Here is a 21,778-nt window from a genome sequence, read left to right on the forward strand (position 1 = left end):
CACTTACCTTTATTTCCAGTTAGAGAAAAATTGCAGCAGCATGTGAAGTTCCTTTGTTTTTTCTTCATGTTTATATTCATCTAAAATTGTAACCAAAGTGTTCTACCTTATTGAGTACTACTAATATCTGACTTTAAAATACCCTAACTAACTCTCTCTGAGCTAAAGCCAAGTTAAACCATTTCTAAAATGCAACCACTGGCAATTGTTTTGTAGCAGTAGAAGCAGGGCTCCTAAAAGTGTCAAAAAACTAACTTTCCTTAACATTTTGATCCATCAGCACTTATGCTAATTAACATATGTTAGCAAGCTATTGGGCTGATTGGTCCACAAGTATTTGGATGGTGACGGTATTTGTAGCTTTGCTTCTGGACACCGACACAGTGGATTTTAGATCAAACAATCAAAACTGTGATCGAAGATTTTCACCTTTAATTCAAAGGGATTAACAACAGTTTATGAATAATAGCCATTTTTATACAGTCAACTGTTACCAGAGGCTCAAAATTCATTGGAAAATTGACTAATAACCTGTTTCATGGCCAGGCAAAGCTTATTCCCTTATTATTTCATGACATATTAAAGAGATAAACAACCCAGAGTTCATAAAAAGTGTTGGATTTGCATTTTATAGATTTTCAGTGTAATAATCATGAGGCCAAAAGAGATGTCGATGCAAGCAATGGAGGCCATCATTATCCCGGGGGAAAAAATAACAAAACAAATTAACTTTTAGGGGGTAGCAAGAACTTTAAACCAAGTCAAAAAAAAACTTTAAAAGTGGCAGGCCTATCATTAATAAGATCTACAATCTATAAGAATCAAAATACAGACTTTACAACAAGGTGCAAACTGCTGGTTGCATCTGCAGCACCTGCTACACTTCATCAACCTTCAGCATCTGCAGCTTCACCAGCACCTGCAGCAGCGCCCTCATCAAAGCCACGAGAACTACCATCAGAATCTTCATCCACGCCAGGCCCTTCAGAGTCTGCACTACCAATGTCATTAGCGTCTTCAGCGCCTGCCACCTCGCCTCCGTCTCATCAGCCGTCAGAGCCTCCGCTGCCACTGTCATCCTCACCTGCACCACCAGAGTCTTCACCGCCACCCCAGTCTGCCGCAGTGCCGTCGTCAGCAGTGCCCGCATCAGAGTCGTTGTCCTCACCTGAGCATTCAGAGCCCGAGCTACAGCGTTTTGCTCCATCTGTGTGTCGTGAGCCTGCGACTGAGGGTGGTCCCGCTGCCAGCTTCCTGAACTGTTTCGCCTCTACGATGGGCCTTCACCCCTGAGTCTGGCCCCTTGGTCTGGGCAGCCTCCTGACCTATATGTTCCCTGCATGGTGAAGCTGAACTTTTTTTTTTTGAACTGTTTGCCCAGCTCTGTGCTGTCATTTCTTGTTTTGATCTTGGAGCCCTGTTTTGGACTCTTGTGCTTTTTTGATTTTGTTTAACATTGTTAAAATCAATCCTTATATGTAAATTATGTTACTTTTTCCAGTTAACTATAGATATCTAGCATCTCATTTGAGAAGTATATGTTGCTGCAGTAGTATATGCTGCATATGAGTGTATATGCTTAGATATGACAGAGAAAAATGGAGGGGCAGTAATCAGCACTGTGGCCTCTGTGCTGAGGTGAAAAGCTCTTAAGAGTTGTTTGTTCTGTTATCAGCCAAGGTAGGCTTTTTGCAGCAATCAAAGTTGTCAAGGATTTCAGTTTTACTGGTAAGAAAACATGTGGTCAGATACTTTCCTTAGCATTACAAAATGAAGGGGAAATTCCAGTAATTCTATTTCCCCATGACTCACAGTCTACTTCTTGCCTTATCTTGTCTTTTGTCCTGTCATAGCTCTTACATATTGTACCTCTGTAGGAGGTGCAGTATGGAGCAAAGCTGTGGTATGCAGTTTGATATCACTGTCCCTCCCACAGAGGAGCTTTGTAAGGGGCTGAAAGGGCCTCACTGACTCTGGGAGATGTGCAGCTGGAAGAACGAGTGTAAATCACATTCCTTTAAAACTTTAAAGAGTCATTCAGAATCATCGTTCTGCCTTTGATTTTTGTGGGGGAGGTTCGCCTCACCTCGCTGTTTAATGTTCTCCTCAGTCAGCTTTCTGTAGCTCCGGTGGCTGGCTGAGAGTCATCCAGGGTCACAACCAGTTTACCAGTCCATGCACGTTCCTCCTCACAGCCAAGGAGTCTGTAAGCTCCATCCTGTTCTGCTGCAAATCAAGGAGCCCGTGGGCTTTTTCTAACTGTTTTTAAGCATCTGTTCCCGGTTACCATTTAGCAAAGTAGAGCCAGAGCCAAAAGAAAAGAGAGGACGAGGGAACCCCCGCTATTCCTCTCTGACGACAACCCTCTTGTGCTGGTTTCGTCATTGCCACCGCTGAGAGTCTGCGTGGATTGTAGTTGGAGCCAAATTATTTTGTATTTGTAATGAAAGGTAGCATCCTCCACACGCACACAATCAGAGTTAAAGTACGCACATCCTAACATTTATCGCTGACTTCCCATGGCTCTGACTCAGGCACACTCTCACTCTCAGTTTGTTGATCATTTATCTCTTAGGAAACACAGTGCAAGTGTGAATCTCCCTCCCTCTCTCGCTCCCTCTCTCTCTCTCTTCATGAATGTGTCTCTTTGTGAGTGGAAGGAAGAAAGAAACGCTTGTTGTGCAGCCTGTGAGGTGAGGCTGAGTTCTTTGCAACAGTGTGGCGAGGAACAGTGACAGTCAGTGGATACAAAGTGAGAAATCGCTTTGATTCTATGTGACAAAAAGTGCTATGTAAACAGTTAAATGAGGCCATTTACAAAATTTGACTGGTGATGACACCCTGGAAGACTGAACTTAATTGTCATCACCGGAAAAAAAAAAATGTAAATGTTTAGTCAGAGAAGTCTCTGGAGCTTGAAAAAGGCGACTGGACTTCTTTTTGTTTCTTGAAGACGTTTCACCTCTCATCCGAAAGGCTTCTTCAGTTCTCAACCAAATGGTGGAGAGACACAGGTATTAAACCCCTGTGGGCGTAGTCCCCTGGAGGTGGTTATGACCCTCTATTGATCATGACACATGTGTTCAAGCACATGATCAATAGAGGGTCATAACCACCTCCAGGGGACTACGCCCACAGGGGTTTAATACCTGTGTCTCTCCACCATTTGGTTGAGAACTGAAGAAGCCTTTCGGATGAGAGGTGAAACGTCTTCAAGAAACAAAAAGAAGTCCAGTCGCCTTTTTCAAGCTCCAGAGACTACTATGACCTGGATAACTGAGAATCTACACAGACATATAGTCAGAGAAGTGGATCTACAACCCCATCCATCTGATTATTTTCTTCAGTTCATCCAGTTCAGGGGCTAGAGCCTAACCCAGCTGTCACAGGTGACAGGCAGGGCTAACCCTGGACTGTTTGCCTGCCTAGAACAAACACATAGAGACCGTTCACACTTAAGGCCAACTGAGAATCACCCACCAGTTAACCTAACATGCATGCATTTGCACTGTGAGAGGAAGCCGGAGCACCTGCAGAGATCCCACACAGAAAGACCAGCCGGCAGATTCAAACCCAGGACGCTCTTGCTGTGAGGCAGCAATGCTAACCACCGCATCACCGTGTCACCGGTGTATATACAATCCCATTTCTGAAAAGGTTGTGGAGCTATGTACAACAACAAGCAAAAGATTCCAGGTTCTACACCAGCTGCCTGCAGTCCAAACCTATCACATTCCCGTAATTTGAGGCATTATGAAATGAAAAATAATAAGAAAAAGGCCCCAAGCTGTTGAGCAGGTGAAATCCAAACTGTATAAACATTTGTGTTTCAAAATGACGGCAACTGGAACCTCCTCAGTTCCTGCGTTTTTAAAAGAAGCGGTGATGCAGCACAGTGGTAAACCTTCTCCTGTACCACCTTTTGTGAATTGTCTCGCTGGTATTAAATTCAGAAAAATCTGATTTCTCATTTTCCACATTTTATATGTCACCATCATCATTTTCTAACAAATATTGTCTTAAAAGTCTTAACTAGCATAGAGAGTGGAGCGAAGATGTAGGGCATCAGATCTCTAGAAATGTTCTTAAATGATTATTGGACGTGTTACAAACTGAAATCCGAGTAACTATTTAAAAAAAATATACACCAAAGTGTTGATCAATAATGGTGCCTTTATTCAGTGCATAACAGCAAATAGATGAACAAAGTCACGGCTTCACCTAAAATTGCAGTGCTCCAGCTCTCTTACTCTGTTACTTTACAGCAAATGGTCAGACATACTTATGCAACTTCCATTTTACATGATTCTTTTGTGTGTACAGACCCACAAAATCTGAGCCTGCTCTTCTTTCCTGTCTTCGTGGATCAGGAAGCTTATGTCTGAATCAACATGAACTGGAACGGATCTGCGCTCTTGAATGCCAAACCAGCAGCTGCAGTCTGTACTTTTATTTATTTTTTTGTTTACTCACTTCAGCCGCTTCTGCTATCTTTAACTCTAAAATTACTCCAATTTTGAATCAAACATGTGGAGCTGAACCTGCTATATTGGTCAGTGGTAATAATACCCCCACCCCCCCAGGAAAAGGCAGTATTCTGACCTGAATTTGAAGCTACAGACACAAAAACAGGTGAAGAGAGTGAATGATTTGTATGGTGTTTTAAACAGAATCTAGAGCGACATTTTCTGGAGACGTGCTTATTTGCGGATGGGCCATAATCAGTCAGTAAGCTCGATGCTTGACTGATTTGTTACTGCATTCCTAGTAGTTGAGCTCTCCTTCCTGGGTGCGTGTGAACTAAAATGAGACACATATCCAGCCAGGAGCCGAGAAGTGGTACCAAGTTTCAGACTTGGTTTGTTTTCAATTATTCTAGCGGTACACTGTTAAACCCACAGCTAAGTAGTCGCCTGTGTGTGGCCGGTGCTGCTCTCCACTCTTGTTAGGTGGGGCTGTGAATAGTTCTGTTGCAAGTCCTGTGTGTTTTCTGCTGTGTGTGCGTGTGTGCGTTTCCTCTGTGCTCAGCCTTAGATACAGTCTGCCCTGCCAAGCAGAAATGGCTTCCTGCGGTTCAGAGTTACCCAGCTGGAAGAGCAGCTTGGAGGTTAGGGTGCAAATATGACCACTCAGTGTCTGAGCTCCTCATCTTCGACCCAGATCAGTGTTAATTGGCTTATGATGCGCTGTGTTTGAAGTCGGAAATCAGGATGTCCAGGTTCCTGGTCAGAATTTTCAACTGGGACTCACCCTCAACTCGGACTCCCAACTTGCAGCGGTGTTTTCAACTGCAATAAAACAAGCATTGCACTGTATTGCTAGTGATGCATAAATGGCTCTACCATCCTAAGGAGCAAAAGAAATCCTGTTTTTCCTTGCTTTTCCAACGTTACCACCAGAACAGGCTCAACTCCGGAGTGGTGTCACTCCCAGCTCCAACGTCCGATTTCTGAGGTAAACGGAACGTATCGTTAGACACTCAGCATCCCCCACAGATGCTGAGTGTGAATATTTGTCTACGTTTTTAGGATCATAAATGCTTCTCTCCTAATGGGACGTGTAGTACTGAAAAGAAGCATTTTTATTCAAAGTGCAAAGTGATTTATCTCTGTTCAGAATTTCCATGGCAGTCATAACAACATCGTAATGCATCAATTATTTTGCAATATAAAACTCTGAAGAACCCAAATGCTCGTGAGGTTGGATTAGTTTGAATTTTTCCACCCTACCGCAGGCTTTTAGTGTTACCTATCATTCCATGATGTAATGGAACAAACCAACTCAGCTTGAATATATGAATACAGTATTCGTGCTATGAAGTCTTGAAATTTCAAGGGACAATCTGAACAGTTTGTGCTCTCAAAAATAAAATTAAAAAAATTGCAATAATCCACATTTTACCTGTGTGACAGTCACTATCATTATGTTACACAGTAGCTGTCAGTATGACTCAAAACCAGTGATATATACCTGAAACCTCAATGTGTTGCTAGCTGTTAATCATGTAACAGGGAGGAGTGAATGCTATGATAAGAGATTGAGATCTGAAGCAGCATCAGAGTTGATCTCACTGCAGTCAGCCTGTCAGTTATGGAGGCTGGATTTTAAGCCGTGCTCAATTCTTGCAAAAGGAGCTGGTTTTGTAGGCACTGCGGCAAAGACACAGCCGACCTCTGACTCTCTGTCTTCTCCAGACCAAACAGTGTATCGCTGGTGGTTTGAATAACAGTTAAAGGACATTGTCATAAACTGCTCTCATGCTATGCAGGGAGCCCAGCCCAGAAAGACATTTTCTCATTAAGTTGTAGAGAGCTTTGAAATGAAAGGAAACATGCTTAGCATTTGCTTTTGTGTCATTTCGAGTTCCCCGCGAGGTTACACGGGTTTAATTATGTTTAAAGTAAAATAGTCAGAAGTTAAAGTTTCAAACAAGCAGCACACAAAGCTTTAAAAGTCATTGTTTGAACTCTCACAGTTTGGTCTTCAAACATGAGCCGCGAGGGAAGCGCTTCATCTTACTTGGAGAGAAATCTAGTTAAATGAACACACTGATTCTTTATTTAATATAAAGAGATTGACTTGCACACAAATTATTCACAACCCTGCTGGGTCTGATTGGCATACAGCTCCGACCCCCAACAATTTAAATGATTCAGATTTGCTGAGTGGAGTCTTTCCAGAGAGTGTGTCAATTGAATTGCCTGAAAGAGGCTGACTGAAATGATTTAAACAGTTGTTGATAGAAATAATTTAAGCAGGGAGGTGTGCCTGTCACGCCAGGTCCATTTTTAATGTGTTATCTTGATTTAAATTGAAGCTGCCTGTAAAAATGAATGGAAAGCAGCAATTATCAATCCAGCCTCACCAAGAAATGGCCCTTTGGAAAAAGAACGCTGATCAAAAATTAAAAATTTGATTGAATTAAGCTCCATTACTGTTTTAAAACATAGTTTATGCTGTTTGTGATGGCCATGGAAAAGGTGCCTGGCTCTCCTGTGCAGCTATATTAATGTGCATGTCATTTTATCCTCATCTGTGTCACCACAGTCATCAGCAGCAGCAACCGCAGAAGCAGGAGGGTAATAATAAACCTCATCAGCTCGGGAGGTCGACCTGCCTTCATTAGAATTAATTTATCCCTCAGCTTCTCCGGCTTAGAGGTGAAAGGAATCATCTTAAGAGCTCTCTTCACCAGCAGAGCCTGTTTATACATTGAAGGTTTGTGGTTTATAATGGTTCCCATTATAGAGGAGGAATGAAGCTGAGAGGCAGACAAACATGGTATCATGGCTCATACCATAGACTGTATACAAAAGATGGATGTAGCCTCTATAATGTCATCCATTGTTAAGCTGGTTGAGCTGAACATTTTGGCTGTTTGAAGGGTGGATCTGTTTGGAAAACTGACTGAAACTGCATGTTCATGTGGTAGAGATTTGGCAGCCACAATGTAGCCATGACCTAATGCATATTTGACTTCCAGCTGGGAGAAATGGTGAAGCAAATTATGGATGAACGTCATGCTGTAGTCAGTGAGACTTGATTGAGACCATAAGCTCACCAGAAAAGAGTTTAAGTACCCATCTGTAGGTATTTAACAAACCATTTCTTCACTTAAACAACAGTAACCATGACGTGTTTGTTGTTCGTATTCAAATGGATAACACTGTATTACATTATCTGGACTTTAATAATATCCTGTAAACCATCTTCAACAAGTATGGATAAACCTTTCTCTGTAACTCTCTACACATGAACCAGCATCAGGCTTTAACTGCAGGTTTATTCTTAAACACAAGTGGAGGCCTTATCAGTGCAACAGCTTTAATTGTATTTTTAGTTGTCCCATTTGCTTGAAGTGTGCTATTACAGGGTGTAACCACTTTTATTTCCTGAGATATTGCCTTTGTCGGGTTTTGTGGAACATGCAGTAAACGTAATCAAATATATCACAAACAAGTTCCAAGTTCTTCAGGCCAAAGGCTGGAAAAATGTTTGGGTTTTTTTAACTGTTAGAAAGGCTAGACTATAGGGAGTGAACTTTTGGAAACGTTAAAGGTGAATGAACATGTTTAAGGCTTTCCAACAGTATAAGATTTATTGCCAAGAAGCATTGCTACAACAAAGAAATAATCAACCAAACACAAATCTCCTTACTTTTTTGTGCAAAGTTTAGATCAACACTAGACAACCGTTATGAAGCTACCACTAGCAGACAGGAAACAGGGGAAAGCTGCCCATCCTTTCCCCCACTGGTTGCCTGATAAGACCCCAGGACGATGCTGTGCCTCGGCAAGAACACACCGGCACATGACCTCCTTTAAAAACACAACGCAAAGTTTGCACCTTGGTTTTGTAAAAATAAAGTATGTAAAACATGTAGATTTATAGGTTTTAGAAATGCACTTTTGTCACCTTCAGAGAGACATGCGTACATTTTTCCCCTCAGTTCACCTGTTTGGTTTTTTTTGTTGGTTTGTTTTTTGGATTTTTTCTGTCAGACTACAGTAACAGCCCCTGGCACCAGTATCATATTTACTTGAACTGCACTGAACATGTTACCTTTCCATCCATCCATCCATCCATCCATCCATCCATCCATTTTCTTCCTTTCTGTAAGAAAATAAACAATAACTAATAATTTCAAAATGTGTGTTGGCTCAGTGCCTGCATACTCGATCTGTCTTTCCACAGTTCTGAGTTAAATATTGTGGCAGACAGTCACCCAAAGGCACATTATACCTGTGAGAAATTAAGACCTTGGCACACAGAGCTTCCAGTTCCGTACCTGGTTAATAAAAACTATAATTCCAGCAGGGCCTTTAAAGTCAGGCAGAGAAATACAGTGGCAGGTACTAAAGTGTGGGACATTCCTTTTATGAGTGACCAACTGCTGAGAACAAAAAGTGCTCAGTTCAGAAATATAAAGGTAAAAAAGGAAGACAGGACCCATGACTCATCATTTATCACTTTAATTTTATTTAACCAAACTCTGCTTTTTGTGAGTCACTCTGAGGTCAGATTATTGGGGCTTTTTGTCAAATTGATGACCCGTTCCGTGTCAGCTCATGACCTGCTTTAAAATATGACTCATTCGTATGAAATCGAATGACAAAAAAAAGACAAAAACACTATATAGTCTTTCTCAGTGTGGTGAGTGGATATACTACACCAAACTGTCACTCAGAAACTGTGTTTGCACCACACTAAGATTTTTTAGGCCACATGATTATAGCCTGCCTTCTGACCAGCTTTGCATCTTGGCTTCTTCTAGTATATGTTTCTGTCACCGTGTGTGTCTGATGCATTATTTTTTCCTTCTGTCTCTTTCAGTTCTTTTGTTGAAAGCCCTTTCTCGACCATCTGGTGAAAATGATAAAATCCTTTTAGAGGCCTGTGTCCTGTTGTCATGATGTTCTCAGGTTAGCAGACCAATGGCATTGCTTCACTCACCTTCACGTGATGGTCAGACTTTGTGACTAGCATGCCTGCCTGAGTATTGTTGCTGACCACGTCTGGCCCTTGATGACCGCAGTGTGCTCCTCTCCCAATGGCTGCTTCCAGCAGGATAACACACATGTCACAAAGCTAAGATCATCTCAAACTGGTTTCTTGCACATGGCAGTGAGTTCACTGCGCTCAAATGACCTCCACAGTCACAAGATCTCAGTCCAGTAGAGCTCCTTTGGGATGTGGTGGAATGAGAAATTCTCATTGTGGATGTGCAGCTGGCAAATCTGCAGTAACTGAGTAATGCTATCGATACGGATCAAAATCTGTGAGGAATGTTTCCAGCACCTCGTTGAATCTGTGCTACAAAGAATTAAGGCCGCTCTGAAGGTCTCAGGGGGTCCAACCCAGTACTAGCAAGGTGTACCTAATGAAGTGGCTGGTGAGTGTATATAAACATCTGACATCATTATGTTAATATCTCACATAATTTCATACTCCCAGCTCTGCACTCTTTGAAATCAATACATGTGTGGAGAGTGGCAGCAATGCGCCCATTATCGGTTACCACTCAGGAAAATGATAGGATGTTCTGACTGTGAAGAAAATCGCAAAACCCACAGACAACAAGTCCTTCATGAAAATACAAGAAATATTAGAATCCACATCATCTGTCTGCTCTGCTTTAGTCCAGAACTTTGAATCTGTCCACTCTGCTGTATTGACTAATTCATGTGGCATGGCGGCAGGAAACGGCGCTTTCTCCGTTGAAAAGCAATCAGTCCAGTGAATGATGTGGGAACACTATTGATTAGCTGTGCAGCACCATGGTTGCAAAGCAGTTTTCAAGCTGCGCATTGGGAATGCTGATCTCTGGTTAGTGAAAACCTTCACCCACGGTGCAAAGGGTCCACAACTGGACCTCATGTCGGGAAAACACCTATTGCTGTGGCTGCAGCTCAAGTAGCAGAGAGGTCTGTCCTTGAATCACAGAGTCTGACTCCTCATGGTGATGAGTCTTTGAGCACTTCCATACGGAGCCCACCTAGGGTTAGCTGAAATTAAAAAAAAGAGCCATGTGTATTCTCAGTCTGTGCTTGCAGAACAGCAAACAGCTTCTTTCTTCAGAGAGCAGAGACTAGAGCAGTCACAAAATGCTCTATTTCCCTCAACTAATGATCGATTCATCCATCCAATGAGTGACTGTCATTGCCATGACAACAACAAAGATGCACATTGAAACCAATTAATTACTTGTTTATTTAAGAAGCATAGGAACGAAGCTCAAACCAGCAACACCGGGTGTAGTCACTGATGCATGATTGAAGAAGCGGTGAAGGCAATGTTGTACTGCGCACAAACCGAGCAATAACCGAAATGCATCAACTGCATCAACTGAGCTCCAAGGTTTTTATGAGGTGCTGGCACACTGCGCCCAGGTATTTGCCACAAACCACGCCTCCTCTCCATTACCTGCAAGATGAAGCTGCCACACAAACAGGCAGATGGGAGAGCAGGGTGGAGAGGGTCATTGACAAGTTAGATGAGAGAGAGAGAGAAGGACAGCGAGAGAGAGAGAGAGAGAGAGAGATGCAGACAGGTCCAAACTGTTAAGTCTGTCTTCATTAAGACCAGTCTTTAGAATGGGCTTCATTTCAGTTGCACCAAGAAACTTAAGTCTGGTCTTAATGACATGTGTTTGTGTGTGGCTGTTGCCTAGCAGCACAGGATGTCTTGATCATTTTTGATTTGTGGAAATTATGGAGAATCAAAGCCAAAGAATCTGCTCTAGTTCTGACTGACTGACCTACTAAGGTCAGTCAGTCAGAACTAGAGCAGCAGACTGAAGCCATTATACCATTAAGCTGTACAGCACATAGCAGTCATTCAGTTACAACCATGAGGTCAGTTTGAGGTCATGCACTCATGTCTGGACACCGAGCAAATAAATATAAATGTACCCAACAAAGAGTAATCGCAGAGGGAGAATGATGGGCCAAAAGGGTCAGAGAGAAAAAGCATCACTGTTATTGGGACTATTTATAGAGAACCATGCAGCAGCAGGTGGTGCTGAAAGAGACTGTCCATTATTTATCAACGGTCTTTATGTCGGCTACGCTACTTACTCAAAACTCACTTTGCTCTTACTGTATCTTCATCTGCCTATCTCTATATCGATAAACGCATGCGTGTGTCTTTACAGTTGCTCCATATCCACTGCCTATCCTTTTCTGACCCTCTGTTACGATCGCCACGGGGATTTAGGTGCTGCTGAGGCTTGTTCTCAATCACTTCCCTGTAGTGCTTCCTCCAGTGGCAGCACATGTCCATTCCTGTGCATTTCCACGGTTTGTTTAAATTATTAACATCAGGGCCATTACTAAGAAAGCCCTCCCTTTACGATCTACCTCCCCTCCACATGAAAACCCATCAGGATGAGGTAGGTGGTCTGTTAGGATCTGGGGGGGGGGGGCACATTTCCTGGATTTTCACCACAGTGGAGTAAGAGTGCCTGAGTTCTTTTACAGTGGATCCACTCGCAGAGATGAATCACTCCCAGCAACATTTTTTGGGGTGAATTATTGAAAAGCTCTCCAATGGGACAGAGTGCACTGTTAATCTGTGTGATTTCAGGCTTTCAAGCTGAAGTACAGATGTCCAGCAGTCAACAGAGATGTGGTAGTGCGCAAGTCATCTTTGTCTACAGCCGCACTGATGAAATGTAGAGTAAGTAAATGCAGTGCTTTTGACAAGGTTGCCAAAACACTGATCTCACGTGGAAAAGCACTGTAAGCAAAACTAAAAGAAGTTTCCTGAATAGCTGCATCTTATTTAGTCAGTATGTGAGCTCTGCACGATGGCCGCTGTGAGCAGAAAAGTTGCAGATTCCAACCATGATCATAACATAAACTCAACATTCAGCACGAGTTAACATACAGTATTATACACGTTTATTAAAACTGGCACAGTTGTCTACCCAGCTTTCAGCATGCTGGAAGTAGGGTGGCTGCTGCAGCTTTGCGGTATTAGCTGCAGATTTGGTTAGTTTATCATTACCCAACATGAGACATGACTTTTATATCATCACTTAGACATTGCAAATGTCACTTGTGCATGTCATGTCACTTCAGACATGAATCTGCCACCCTTAGGTCCATGCTGCTAGCAGTGCTGACAGTAAATGTTTGGCTTAAAGGGCGCAGCGAACTAAGTAGATTTTTCTTTACCAAACCAACTGTTGGTTCAGGATGAATGCACCATAACAATCCTAGTCAGTAATGTGCTTACATTAGGGCAGTGGCATATTTTCTGTCAACATGAAATACTATCCAGAAACCACAATTCACTGCATTGTCAGTATATTTCACAGAGATATAACCTACTTCGAAATCACCTGGTATTCTCTAATCTTTCTAGAAAATGACCCTTTTTGGGCAGCTGTCTGATGCTGAGCAGCCAACTGCACAACAATGTGTTTATCGCGTCCTGCTCTCAATCATTGCAGCCGCACTCTCTGTTCCTCTTTCAGCCGGCTTAAAAATCACACTTTGTGAACTCTGGCCTCCCGCTGACAGTGCTGAGCTAGCGGCCGGGCTCCAGCCCACCACTCAGCTGCACGCTGTATCTTTGTCATTTATCTAAATCCCAGAAATCAATTACAGCACTCTAAGGTGCCAGGGTGGGGGATTTGAGTTTTAATTTTCTCCTTGCTCCTCAGGCACTGGCACATGCCCCTCTCCTGGCATTGAGGCTTATTGAATTAAGCAGAGGTAGACTATTCTCAGGCTTTACATATCTTGGAAATTGGCAGTTGCACATTTTTGTGTTTATATTTCTCCATATTGCTTTTGTAGATATGAGTGGCCTTGGTTTTCATTTCAATTTCATTTTGGGATACTTTCTCTGCTCAGCAACTTACTTCTTTCCTGCCAGTGTTCTTCTTCTGACTGACTCTATAACTCAGAGGGGCCAGTTTTTTACAGTTCACTATTAGGAGATCAATTTATTACTGGGTTAGCGTGCCAAAAGCAAAACAATTTGCTGTAAGGCATTCACATCAGAGTCCACGTGGACTCTAAGACTCTCCTTTTCCTTTCGGTCCAGTTGATTTATATTCTTCACAAAGAAATGGCATCAAAATCCACCAAATCAAGCAGGTTTGGATTGAAAACAAACTACACTGTGTTCCTAGTCCATTCTCATTTTCAGGGCATCAAGGAAGTGGGAGAAGTTTCTTTCAGGACCCTCCACAAGAAAGGCTCTCCAACTATTTTCTGAACCTAGTTAGGTACACCCAACAAAACTGAAACAAATGGTGTCAACAAATTAAAAAGCTATCAGTGACCTCACACGGGACACAAACCCCATTCTACTGTGTGAAAGTCTCATGCTTGATCCACTTATTCACTCTGACCCTGTTTTTCACACTACTTCTCCTCCTACAAGCCACATTATGATATTTTTCCACATAATTACACGGCTATGATACCACCCTCACTGCAACTTCAGAAAAACCTACAAAGACCCGGTTTGTGACAGCAGCCAAACAGCCACGGGGATGCTGTAATGTCGGCTGCCCACCAGCGTTAGGTCAGCACTAACCCCATCCCTCACGGGGCTATGTTTCCACAATTTGACATGAACACTAAATAACACTAAAATTAATGTTAATGCTGTAACGCTGGTACCACCATCTGTGCTGCAGGTTGAAAAGTGGTTCCACACTCTACTTTTGACTTACACCATCCTTGTACTTGTAGTGCTCTGCATGTAGCTGTATGTACTGTACTGCGTGTACTCAGTGATCTGAGTTGCAGAGCTGCTCTTTTTTTTTTTCCTCTTGCCAAAAGCAACAAACCGATCAGCAGTATATGAAGCGAATCAACAGCAGCCGTCTGCCATAGAAGGCCAGTCGGGTCCTGATGAAATTATCAAAACGTCTAAATTAGATTAATGCTAATTTATTGCTGGCAAAATAGTTTCGCCCTGGACGAGCCTCTGCTTGTCACAAATCAGCTTTTAATGAGACACAAGCCAAATGAAAATGCTAATAAAGAATAGGGAACATCTGTGTGTGCATGTGTGTGCATGTGTGTGCATGTGTGTGTGTGTGTGCGTGTGTGTGTTTCAAATGCTGAAAGGTAAGTGTCAGAAAAGCAGTGAAATTTTATACCTTGTGCTTTTCCCTTTTTCTCCTTTCCTTCCTGGCTCTATAAATAGCTCCTTAGATTTCTTTTTTTCCTGCCTGTTTAGTTACATTTTTTTATCAGGTTGAAGATGGCATATTTTTCTGACAAGCAATTTTAAAGATAGCATCTCAATTTCAGACTGGTGCATGGCATCCTTTGAGATGCAACCACCCCCCCCCACCACCACCACCACCACCACCCCCCCCGTTCTGCTGGGGTCATTTCACAACCTGTAAAACAATTTCTTAAACCAGCAGCAGTCACAGCTTCCTCCGTGGGAACTGATATGTAGCCATGATCATTTAGATAACTTGCCTTATCAGTAGCCTGATATCAGTGGGCATGGAAGCTGCCCCCACTTTCTCACTGTGTCCAAATGTCCACATTGTCAAACAGCTACTGTTAGCGCACACCTAACACCTTACAATCTACTGACGCTGCAGAGCAGTGTGATAAGACCAGCTGTGTCTGAACTCTGTGGCCTCAGTGTTGCTTTTTATCGCTACACAAAGATAGCGGCAGAATCCATTAGCAAGTATGTGGAAGAAAAAGAGGGAGCTAAAAAAAATGCTGTGCCCCATGTCAGCTCATCTGGCTTGAAAAGCAAATTCATGACAGGCTGCGCTCTTAACCTCTCACTGCATGCTGTACATAAACTGGTAACTAGAAGATCAGCTCTGTCGGCAATCCTCCCGTGACAGGAAGATATGAAAGCTCCTCGACGCCGTGAAAAAGAGAGGAGGTAGAGGGTTGTCATTGTGCGCTTGTTAAAGTGCGGTGCAGCAGGGCGGTCAGGTTTCAGTCTGGGGTTTGGTCTTTGCAAGCTCAAATGCTTTCAGAAGAATAGAGTCAGCATTTGAAATGGTGGCGACCTGCAAAGGAATCTTCTGTTACTGTATGCGCACCTCACTCTGATTTCTCAGACCAACACACACGACCTCTACCTCCCTCTCCCCTTTAGAAATTCAAAACCCCCTTTTTAACTTTGTTTGTGAGCGGACATCATGGTCGAGCTGCCAGCCTGGGAACAGAGGCAGCCAGTATGGGACCAGTGGCTAGAAACCTGAGGAATAGTAAACAGAGTGAGAGTGTGGGTCAACAGAGAAGGCTCAGAGAGTGCGTTTCCATTTGGCAATGCCAGCCCAGCATAAAAGCACTGAGCTGATATGATGACTTAATGGAGTCTCAAGTACCTGACTTTTACACCAGGCTATTGTGGGATTGATAGCGTGCAAGCAGAAAAATGCTACCAGCAGGCCTGTGTGCCACATTATGCCCTTTTATGCAAAACCACTTAAAGAATGCTTCTGACATCTTTTTCCCCTGCCTGAAAAGGTGTGAATGAGTCGATACAGCACAGAAATATGACTGTATGGCTACTGATTATAAATTTCAGCACTTCTAAATTATAGGTCCCTCCACAGCCACTACACAGATTAATAAAATGCTTGTTTCACACTGTGTGAAATGAGATAACTAATACCACCTATATGTACAAAAAAAAAATGTAAAAAATTATATGTACATCAACACCAAAGAGTATCCTGTGTTTTTTCTGCTATTTTATAAGCGTGTCGTCAGACTTGCTTGTGAAACCCTCCCTGTGTGCGCCGTCCCACACATTTGGTGTGACCTTGCAATTCTTTGGCTGTTAAGAGTTTATTTATTTATTTTTTAATCTTTCTACTTTCATCTTCATCCAAGGCCGGCTTCCTACCATTTGTAGGGAGCTGATAAAAGAATAAAAACAAAGGCTTCTTTGGGGATTAAGTTTAGGTCGGAGCTCTCTTTTTAAAGGTTTTTAAAAAGCAAGGTAAAAATGCGGATATGCTACTGTTTGCTGTCTCGTTAACAGTCCTTTACAACCTCTGCAGTGTATAATTTTTTAACAATTGTGCAAGTGGGACAGAGTTGTGTTTATGTGTGGCCTTCTTTGTGCTGCAGGTTCCTGTTGGAGCTGAGGAGGTGCCGTCTCCTGACCCGTCCCAGTCCCAGCAGCCCAGAGCCCAGCACAGCTTTGTCCAGGAACATTTCCAGGCACAATACAAGTGAGTTTGCTTTCTAAGGATTACAATTTGCTTTAAATTAAATGTGCATTAAGAACAAATTAGCAGTAGAGCTCTTTCTGACTGGCTACTGAAACCTTCCCCCATCATTGATTGACTGTATATTAAAGATGGAGGTAGCCTCCATAAAAGGCCATTTCTAAGAATTTTTTTTTTTTAAACAGGTAGCAGACCAAGAACAAAGCAGTGGGGGGCCCACAGGAACATTTTTGGTACATTTTCCCTCATATAGATGTATTACATAAAAAGTAGCACTGCACAAGAGTTTAAACATAATTTCGCATTGAAAACCTGTTTTTACAAAGTGGTTTATTTAGATTTATTAAAGTATATAGACTATTTAAGTGGAACTCATAATCCTACCTAAGAAGCAGGACAAAAGTTTTAGAATAAACTCATTTAAGTAATTTATAGAAAGATGTTCAACCAAAGGTTTAAGGCATTTTCACTTTTATTCACTTTTTTTTTTTTTTCAAAATCAAAAGCTACATCCATCTTTTATATACAGACTATGTAAACTTGGTCTAACAGTTACAGGCACAGAAGGCCCATCAAACTGTATTTTCTCCTGTTGAATGACTGTAATAAGACAATACGGACCTTTTTTTTAATTCTTCAGAATCAAAAAATATTTGTTAACAGACATTTTACCTGTATGACTGAAATCAACACATATCACATGTCTTGTGAGTTTTGTTTGTACAAAGGTCTACTGCCATGTTGTCAAGTGGTCTAAATGTCAGGTTGCTCTGCAACAGAAAGGTCACAACTTAAATAGCTACCGCAGAGACGTCCGTCTCATAGCACTCCTGCGCTTCGTCCAAGCTCACACTGTGTAGATAAATGACATAAATATTACTGTATAATACCAGCGAGGGGACGGAGGGTCAAATCACACAATCCACTTAGAGGCCTGCAGTATTCAGGGTTCGCTGGTCAGATTGCAGAGTAGTTGCTAAATGCAGCAGATTTAATGGAGATGTCATTATTTCCTTCACAGAGAAATCCTCAGACACACATGCCAAGCTAGAATGACTGTAAATCTTCACCCACACACACACACACACACACACACACACACACACACACAGTGTGCTAATTACTGAGCAGACAGGGGTAGTTATTCTGAAAAGGCCCAAAGAAAAACTGCCCTGCTTCTCTAACCTCTGAGCCTCTTAGAAAAGCAGAAATCCCTTAAGTACAAGTACTTATTTAGAGTGCTTACCTTTTGTGCTGAAACAATTAGAGATGTCACATGTGCCAGTGGTCAAGTATTTTCTGTCTTGCAATTCTTTGTGAATATTTTTAATCAAAGATTTCTCTTCCTGTTCTTTTTTTTTCTCTGTGGAAAAAAGGCACAGCACTTTAGCGCACTGTCTCGTTAACATTTCTGTGCAGCTGGATGTCCTCATGCATCAGCCATCCAGGAGATAAAGGGGCAGTTAGTGCGTGATGTATACGTCTGTCAGCTGTAGCCTGCTGAAAGTGGAGCATTGTTCAGAGGCCGAGTTTATCTGGCAAATTTGCTCAAAATTCAATTTTTAATCTTGCCTGATAGAAAGTGCGTTTGCACTGCAGCTGAGTTGTGAAGGCTTAAAAAAACAAGCTTTGCTTTATTGCTTTCCAGTCAGATGTTCCTCAGTTTGGTTCACACCATCCCATGAGTTAGGTCACAGTTTACATCTCATCAGTCTTTTTATTAATACAACTTTTCAAAAAAAGTGTAGGCTCTCCAGACTGAACTGCCTCTGATGCCTCCTCTCATTCGTCTGTACCGTCTTCCATCTGCTAATTCTTTGGAAAATTGGCAGCTCTGTGCGACTGCCAGTATTACATCTGTCAGAGCGCATCGCTTAATTGCTACCCTCACTATCAGATGTTTCAGCTGTGACACACTGGGTGGGTCTACATGGGAAGCAGCAGCCGTAGCAGCCTGGCAGGCAAGATTTGTTCCTCTCTCCCACTCAAATACTGTCCTAGCAAGTGAGAGTGGGTGAGATGGTTCAGAGGGAATATACAGTATACAACAGATGTGAGCGCAGAGCTCTGCACTACCACTTAAATGTCAAATGATTGAACATTTTATCACCTCAAAATAATTGCGTCAAGTTGAAGAGCAGGGTAATTACTCTTATTGAAAATTAGAACCACCACTTTAGATATACTGGAGTAAAAAAAGGCGTCCCCCCACAGAAGGAGCTCGGCTCTAAAGCTGGTGTTTTTTTCATCGCAAACACAAATTTCTGAGGAGATGTTCTGCCTTTCTTCTGAGACTCTTTTTGCCCCCCCTGCTCCTCTTTGATGGAGAGGATGTGCTGCTTTACCTTTCCTTTTGAAACACCCCAAAGGTGTTTTATTGGATTAAAGGCAGGTGAAGTGCTTGGTCAAGTGATAGTTTTCACATTTTCCTTCTTTAGAAAGTCTTGTGTGATTCTGGTGCAGCTCTGTGGATCGTTTTCATGCTGAAATATTCATCTTCCGCCAAGCTATAGGAGACTGGGTGTCATCTTGTCAGCCAGCATTCAGGCATTCACAGTGCCTTCTATAAATATTGTTTCCTTTTGCCCACATTCAGGCCCCGTATCATCACACTCCAACCTCTGTGCTGTGTATCGGCCAGGTTCACAAGAAGCATACTGGACCCCATCTGGGCTGAAGAATTTATCCTGCTCCCGGTATTCGTTAGACTTCTTTTCATGTTCTTTGGCAAAGTTGTGGAAAGCAGGATCACGCTATACAATGTAACCGAGTGAGCTGTCATAAAAACTCTGATTCCTGCAGCCCACCACACAGCCAGGTCTGAATCATCTGTTTTTAGGAGCTAGATGGTGAAGGCAGTGCACTTCATTTTAGATGGACAGACGTCACTTATTACTGCTGCAGCACCAATTATTTTTACTTTTGTCAAGGACGTCTCTGTATCCTCTTCCACCTTTATGAAGTTCCAGTCACACTTTCTGGTTGCTCTGGTTCTCCCCGTGCAGCCCTGATGCAGACATGCAGATAGACTGTAGGTCTAAAACAGAAAGATCTTTTCTTTGCCGGTCATTTTATAACCATGTTCATACAAGAATGTGTTTTCCCTAGCATAACCTTTACACGGGAACTCTATCATATATGTTACAGGTCAGTTGCAGACAAGCGTCAAAACGCTGATGTTTTAATTGGACACGAATGCTCTGTGAATATATTGTCGCTGCTGGAATTTGACTTGGAACAAATATTTCTCGACTCCTGTCTCTCTCTTTTCTGTCCAAGGGAACTGAGTCCTGGGACTCCATCACTGCCTGTGGAACGCTTTGCAATGCAGTGTCCGATGTAATACAACATCCAGAGTTGACAGACCGGAGAATTATCCGTGTAATAGCCCGGTTTGTCACTATGCAATCATCACGGCCATTATACACGTTCAAACAAGTTAAATCACTGTCCAAGTGAGCAAAGCCAACAATTATTAGATCTTTATTTATGTTGTGTGTCATCACATTCTGGAGCTGATCAAAAGTCTGATTTTGTGAGGAATTTAGTTTCATTTTTACTTCTGTTTACTCAGAAAATCTCAATCCAATCTGTCCTCACTGGTTTATCAAATCAGGCCATTTAAAATTGGACCCAGCTCCGTATTTTGTATTCTTGTAGGTTTACGCGATCCGAACTTTAATATGATCCTTATTAATCTTAAACGGGGCTTTGGCCTTGTTTTAGCTGTATTGGCTGCCTCCTCGTAAACAGAAGGTTTGAAGATGAGGCTGCTGTGCTCACAGCCAGAGTTGTGCGCATGAGATGACCATATTAGGGACATCCGCTCTCACTATCGTCCTACAAAGCCAGAAGTAGAAAAACACTATCAAGTGCTTAGAGCAGCCTGAAGCCTCAGCTTTTGGCTCACAGGGATAACTTGTACATACGTTATATGAAACTTTGGCCACGTTTAATATGAGCATTTAATATTGTAACAGTATGTGTATGACAGGAAACAAACACAACAGCCCGATGGAAAGCAAATCCTAAATTAGAGCAAAGATTGTAATCTTTCACTGTGTGTGGATGACTTACTGTAGCTGTATTTGGTACTGTAAAAATGTCTTTCAAGCAGTGCTCGCTGCATAGAGGCTGAATGATGGTCAGTCAAGTGTTTCAAATTACAGATGTGGTGCCGTTTCAGTGGGAGCGGAGCTTGTGATGCCACTGTCTCTGAGAGAACCTCTCACTCGCTCTCTCGCACAGTCGGTGTGTGTCTGTGTTATAGTCGTAATTAGTGAATTATGAGACACAAATTGAAGTTCAGAGCATTAACGTGGTCAGTAAACTACTCTTCAGATCCCAGCAGAGGATGGCAGCGAGGTTTTACTGAGAAGAATTAGCTGCCGGTCCGTTTCATTTTAACCCAAGTTGTTTTGTTTCTAATCGCTCAGGAAAGAAAATGAATCGGGTACAGATAACTAAATCAAGTGTTATTGGGAAAGTTCAGAGCTCTGCCAGTGTTTTGTAGCAAAGCATCAAGCCAATAGTCTCTTCAGCATGGCTGCATCCCAGACACGGGGATACATACCTCTCAACCTTTCCACGCTTCCTCCATTAGAGCATCACCAGAATATCACCTCTTCCTTTGCTGCTTTTCTCTTTCTAAGTGTTTTAGAGCAGCGCCCGGCACATCTATGTTTTAGTGAAGGCTGAGTGTGATTTGCATGCACGGAGTGCGGTTACCCTCACTGTTTCCTGGCAAAAATAAGACATCCGTAGGGCAGCCATTCAACTCTGCCAAAATGGAGAGATCCACTAAGAGCCCATGTCAGCTGGGCTTGTTTGAATAGAGCTTTGTTCACCCCCAAACTACCACCACCACCACCACCCCCTTTTCTCCCTCTCTGGGTCTGTCAGGTGCCTTTCTATAAGGAAAACACATTTGATCAGTTCATCTATGTCTTTCTCATGGTGTGGAGGTCAAACAGGGTTCACAAGTCATCGGTGTGGGAGGGAGCGTGTTGCTTAATCAAGATATGATGTGAGCTTCAAATCTTATAGCGTATTTACACTTATGTAGTGCATGTGTACATGTCGTTGCTGCAGAGT

The 21,778-nt window shown here is 42.5% G+C and overlaps 1 protein-coding gene across 1 annotated transcript in view; it reads left to right on the plus strand.

Annotated features, from left to right (window-relative positions):
- Positions 1-21,778, plus strand: part of LOC115784311 (ubiquitin carboxyl-terminal hydrolase 43) — a 77,839-nt gene that overhangs the window by 9,814 nt on the left and 46,247 nt on the right. The window contains 1 exon segment of the mRNA XM_075074393.1: positions 16,584-16,687. Within this exon segment, the coding sequence (XP_074930494.1) occupies positions 16,584-16,687 (104 nt within the window).

This window comes from Archocentrus centrarchus, chromosome 8 (assembly GCF_007364275.1).
Source record: "Archocentrus centrarchus isolate MPI-CPG fArcCen1 chromosome 8, fArcCen1, whole genome shotgun sequence".
NCBI classification, from domain to species: domain Eukaryota; kingdom Metazoa; phylum Chordata; class Actinopteri; order Cichliformes; family Cichlidae; genus Archocentrus; species Archocentrus centrarchus.